The sequence below is a fragment of the Aedes albopictus genome, chromosome 3, assembly GCF_035046485.1.
Source record: "Aedes albopictus strain Foshan chromosome 3, AalbF5, whole genome shotgun sequence".
NCBI lineage: Eukaryota > Metazoa > Arthropoda > Insecta > Diptera > Culicidae > Aedes > Aedes albopictus.
In genome coordinates this window covers 144,862,268-144,868,267 of record NC_085138.1, presented here as the reverse complement: position 1 = coordinate 144,868,267, position 6,000 = coordinate 144,862,268, and the positions used below count along the sequence as shown (strand labels likewise).

Here is a 6,000-nt window from a genome sequence, read left to right as displayed (position 1 = left end):
CCTTTAGACATGTTTGGCCTGATAGGGTTAATCCGGGATTACCTTAACAAATTTTCTAGAAGCTTTCCAGAAAACTTGGTCAGAAATAAAATAAAAGTATCAATTAGGAGCCAAATTCTTCCAGAACAATATAGATACTTTTTCAAATGGATGACATTAACTTTTTCCGATTTTTTTCTAATATTTTTTTTGACGTAAACTACGTCTATGGGAAAGGTACGGTACTGTACCACGGTACCGGTTGCAAAATGAAAATCTAAATTTTGCGACCGTCACGAAATTGCATAAGATTTTTTACAAAATTAAATCCTCTAGAGTTTAGTGGAATTGTATACACTTGTAAAGGTTTTCGGAAAGTACGTCTTTTTCACGGGAATATTTAGAAATCACCATATATCAACATTCATTACAAAATTGCTCTGCGGAGCGATCCTGCTGGGATGGTTAGAACACATGACTATAACAAAAAAAATCTCAAGAAGTTTTCATTTAAAAAAATCGGTAACAAAAAAAGACTTCAAGAAAAAATAAAAAAATTGTGGGGATGTTCAAACAAAAGAAAAGAAAATAAAATAAAATAAAAATTTACAAAATAAAAAAAAACCGCGCATGATTGTAATTTTCTAATAAATATAACTTGTGCAATCTCTGCATACGTTCATTTAACTGTGTTAGAGTCATGATGCTACGTAAGATCTTGTTTTATTGACCAACGAACCAATTAATCACATTTCACCACAGCATACCGTCGATCCAGTTTGAACAGCTATGCACTGATTGAGCAATTTATTACGACGCAAGCCGTTTGAGAGCACATTCCACCTGCAATGATGATTTCATGGCTGATGTTCCAGATATTACTATTTCAAGACCTGATGATCACACCGAAATTCAATCCCAGAACAAGACAAATAAATAGCGCTAAACCTAGTCGTAGTGCAATTGGGCTCCGATCCATCATCGGACATAACCTAGAATACTTTTCCGTTTTTTTTCCGACACAAACACATTTGAACATGCCCTAGTATTTACAATTCGCATTTTTTTTAGAAACGAGTTTCTTCGATAGCACATACATTCCTGTCGTCGTCGTCGTTAGTTAGTAGCGATGCAATTTATTATCCTATCTAAGAGCTTAAACCGGGTTGGTTGGCTGTCGTCATCGAGCTGACGCTGAGGGACTCCCTTTTAACAACTAATAATATCGTCATGGAAAATTATAATTTCAATCAACCGTTTGCAGAAGAACGGCTCTATTCTGTTTATTCTCTGTGTGTTTCTGGTGATTATCTACTGAAAAGCGATGAGATTTAAGAGCACTGCCATTGATGGCTTTTCGATGTTTAAGAGGGCAGCAAAATTGTCTTTTATCTGAACTGTCACGATCATTCATTTCCAAACATTCTCAAGCTGCAGTTTTCCTTTTGATTTCGGGTAAGTACGTTTTTGCTACATGCTTGTAAAAGTTTTCCACGTACAAGTGGCAACAAGTAAGACGAACCTGTATATGCAGTTATTAGGCAAATTCTGTGTACAGACTATTTGTGCAAAATTTAGAAGCCGTATTCTCCTGAGCTGGTTTTGTAGAGGATTTTATTGTTTCCTAAACTTTCTAACACTCACTGGTCAAAACTTGATTCGCATTCTTGTAAACAAAACGGGTTTTTATAAATAATCAGTCTATAAAATTTCTGTGAATTTTGTTCCTATTGTGAGCTGAAAATGTGAGATGCTGGGTAGATGGGAGTACGGTATGTGGTGAGCTCGTTCCATTTTCTTCTTATTTTTTTAAAACCTTTTTTTTGCATATTTCCAAAATGTTATTGCTTAATTTGATGATTTGACATGATTTGAACAAGTTAAGTTACCGTAATAGAGTTAAATGGAAGTGTAACGAAACGGAAGAAACTAATTGTTGAATGAAAGTAGTCTATTCTGAGAAATGATATTGTTTTCCTCTTGATGTGTTTTTGTAATAGCATTCCAAAAATGGTCGAAATTCTGAATAACCTGGCCCATTTTACTTCCACATTTTTTTATCTGCTTTTATATTTCCTGAGGTTTTCGTTTTCTTATACCTTTTAAAAAATAGTAAACCATTGTTAAATGAAAATAGTAAAAATAAACCAAAACAAATTTAATTTATAAAATCGGGTCAAGATTATTAAAAATTCCCATTAATAAGTTGATCAACAAATGAACGAAATGACTGATTGGCTGAGAATGGGTGATGGTCGCACAACTGTGCTACGTGTGACTCGTGTGATCATAGATATAGCAGTCGTGTAACTCTGGCCGTGCTAGCAACGGAAGCGATCAGTAAGGAACCTAGACTAAGCAGACTGAACTGCACGAGGGACCGGCCTCGCGGGCGTTCGTCCACCGAACTGCTGCTTATAAAGCTACTACTGAAGGAGCTCGCTCGCTTATTGCTGCTACTTCTACTACTATCACTAACACTAGGAGAACGGGCATTGGCAGTGGTGGTGGCATTTGTATTGGTACTGGCGTTGCTGCTTCTACCGCTGGAGCTGGTGGTATTGGTGGTGATGGCGAAAGGGAAAGGGCAACAAGGGGCAACCATGGCGGCAGCATCGCTGCCAAGCTCCTCAGGCATACCATACCAAGGCGAAGCGGTGGGTTTTAGAGCGGATCCTGCAATTGAAGAATAGCGTGTGTAGAAGAGAAGGAGGATAGGGAACGGCCACCGTTTTCCGTTGTTGTTGTTGTTGGTGGGTCAGTGGGCGATAGGTAGAGTAGAGAGCGAGAAAGAGAGAGAAGTTGGAAAGAGAAGGAAAACATATTGGTTCGATTAGTGCTGCGCGGTTGGCTTGTGTGCGTGTGTTTTTTTGTCATCGTGTATTGGTGATATGGATCAAATTTGTATGTTTTTAGGATATATTTTTAGGATTGGAATGTTGGAGTCCTCTTGGATTGGAGGGTTCCAGTGGGTAGAGGAGGAAGATTTCATGCAACTACTTTCTAGGATTATACGGCAGAATGGAAGAAGTAGGAGCTTCGACAGGCTTAGAAAAACACACACGGATGCACACACGTTGGATTAGGGGTGTTAGGCTTAGCAAATACATGCACAGATCTGTTAGTGAGAATAGGAGGTCTGTAACGATACATAAGCAGACATAGTTCAGTTTCCAAGAGGATGTTGCTCGTAACAGTTTGTTCGGAACAGAGAGATAAGTACAGCATATTGGCATTTTAAAGATTTTTGTGGTGTAGATTGCTACAACCGAAAAAGAAGCTGCAGATTCGACCGAGGCGGGCGATGAGAGGGAAGTCAACTATGAAGAACTTGCGGAGATTGCAAACTTCTCTGACCATTGAAAAATACCACAGATCCGGATGGAATCCCGAATCTGGCCTTTAGAGTAGCCATTTAAAAAGGTCTCGAGATGTCTGATGTAATATGCAGAGAAGTCCATGCGAGGGAGTCTTCCCAGAGGTTTGGTAGAGACATATCCTGAAAATCACCCGGTGACTCGTCGGTAATAGACCAATATGTTTGCTCGACATGGCAGGGAAGGTGCTTGAGAAGATCATCCTCAATAGTCTGTTGCGGTACTTTGAGGGTGTAGATGGTTGCCAGAATTACCAGTTCGGCTTAAGGAAGAAGAAGTTAACCGTAGACGTCAACTTGTCGGTTACTGAAACTGTCGTTATAGCTCTCCGCAAAACCTAAGTGAATTCACAATATTCCGTCCTGGGTCTAGCATTATAAAATGCCATGTACAACGAATCATTGAGGTCAAAGTGCCCAGCGGACGTGGCATCACTAATGGTATTAGGCTGGAGATCTACGGCGAATCGATCGATAAGATGGGACTGATTGCTGCCCATTCGATCGCAGTTGTGGAGAAGTGGATGAGATCCAGGAAACTAGAACTGGCTCACTACAAAACTGAGCAACCGGAAGTCGGAATAGCAGACAATGATTAGAACAGACGATTGCACTACAACCTCGGAGCGCACCATCAAACATTTAGGGCTGATGGTTAACGATCTTAGGCAAGCACGTTGTTTAGTCTTATAAGAGAGCTTCTATAGCTGTGGTGGCACTATCGCGAATAATGTCCTCTGCGGTGTATACCAGTAAGTGAAAGCATCTGGCTAGAGTCACCTCGTCCAGATTGAGGTATGGTGGCTCCGATTGAGGAACGGCACTACGGATGGCAAGAGCGCGAGCGTACCGTACCTAGTCGCGCGCGATCAACATCTCCATCGAAGAGGTTATAAATTGTTTGGAATGTGCGGCATAAGGGGCATACGGAAGACTTCAAGGTTGATCCCAACGACCTACAATGGCAGCGTGCGTAGGACAGCTCTTCACGAAATGAAGGTGCACTCACAGGTAGACTTTAAGGAAAGTTAGTTGGGTCAACAGGTCCCATTGGGAAGTAACATTCATGCTGAGCAAGGTCCTTTACCTAGGGTTGCTTTACACAGTATCTACACTGTATCGGCTATGCAGAAACTCGGGGTGTAGAGACGTGTTTAGCGTCTTGGAGCTACAGTGGAGCAGTTAGGTGGACTCAAGGAGTGCCAAGGTCAGTAGTGGCCTCAGGGTTCAGAGTTAGCTACATAGGGCTTAATTGAACAGTTGGCCGCACGGTGGGTTCCCTAGATAGTAACTGTTGTGACGTCAGCCAAGTAAGTTCGATCCGAGCCGGCTTTAAGGAAAGGGGTCCCCGGAAAGGTCCGGAGCCGACGGAAACTCGATGTCGGGGAGTCCTACTGCGGCGTAAGAGGATTAGACGTTACTTACAGGAGGAGCAAATAGTATGAGCTCATGATACTTGCGATGCAACGGGACGTGGACGTAGTGTCGATCTTGTCCAGCCTTTCATTGACATAGCCAGTGGTGACTGGATGCCACTTAGAAAGCAGGCAATAAGTCAGTTAGATACCTTGGGGTTCTCCAGGGAGCTGAGACCTCTCCATTCGCTGGTGTCCGAGGTAGTTTCAGACTTCCATCTCAAGTGTCTATTGAACAGCTGTATCGTACGCTGTCCGTATCCGCACCATATGACCCTGCAGCGTGGCCTGATGCACCACAGAGGGAAGAAGCAGACGTACCCATTGGAAGCATTGGGGAGAATTCTTCTGTGGAGAATGCATTCTCCAGAAGCTTTGAAAACCTCGACATTGAAGTTTTTGTAGATGTTCAGTACTGCCAGTACTTGAGCAGCTTTTGGAAACGATTAAGCGTTAACTAATATAGTATCGCTCCAGTTAGTGTTTCCAAAAATGCATGCAGTGACATGTCACTTGTGTAAATGCCTCAAACAACTTGTATTGGAATATGTGGGAGCCTTAGAATTATTTCTTAAGCGAATCTTATCAACACACCAGTGTGGACTTAACATCTTTGGCATATCTCACGAGATACGACCGAACTGTTGCTGGTATTCAGGAAACTCATGCGAAGTAAGCCTAGGCGTGACGTGGACTTAGCAGCTCCACAAAACTCTTCATAACCGGAAGCGACTCTGTTGAACCGACCAGGAACAGCCTTCAAAAGTGCCTTAGCCCAGCTAGGAGTGCATCGGGCATTTCAGAACGATGTCAGTAAGCTATTGATTATGGAATACCGGTTACCGTGCTTCAAATCGGTAATTGAGGCGTGGCACATGCTTAAATATCGATCATAAGGTGACCTGATAGCGACGGAATTCCATCTTCTTAGTAGGGCCAGGTAACACTTGAAACGGCAGATGGGCTAATGCTAGTGCCGCATTCTGTCCAATAAACCGGAGCAAAGGCTGGAAGTATCTTCCCGATCTGTATCCAGCTTAGACAACTAACTGGCGGGTTCAGATGAACACTCCTGATGAGCTGATTCAGCTCTGGGCTCAGTCCTTATAAGGGGCTGTGCTAACCCTCGGGTGGCCTCACTGCCTGTATAGATAACCACTAGGATCATTGGCGACCTCTTCATTGGTGGGGAGGGATATTGGCTCAGAAGTGGACCCAACTGATGGAAAT

The 6,000-nt window shown here is 42.5% G+C and overlaps 1 protein-coding gene across 1 annotated transcript in view; it reads right to left on the bottom strand.

Annotated features, from left to right (window-relative positions):
* Positions 1 to 333: 333 nt before the first annotated feature.
* Positions 334 to 6,000, bottom strand: part of LOC115271061 (serine-rich adhesin for platelets-like) — a 32,635-nt gene continuing 26,968 nt past the window's right edge. The window contains exon 3 of the mRNA XM_029880498.2: positions 334 to 2,655. Coding sequence (XP_029736358.2) covers positions 2,267 to 2,655 — 389 coding nt within the window. The 3' untranslated portion in view covers positions 334 to 2,266. The remainder of the gene's footprint in view (positions 2,656 to 6,000) is intronic.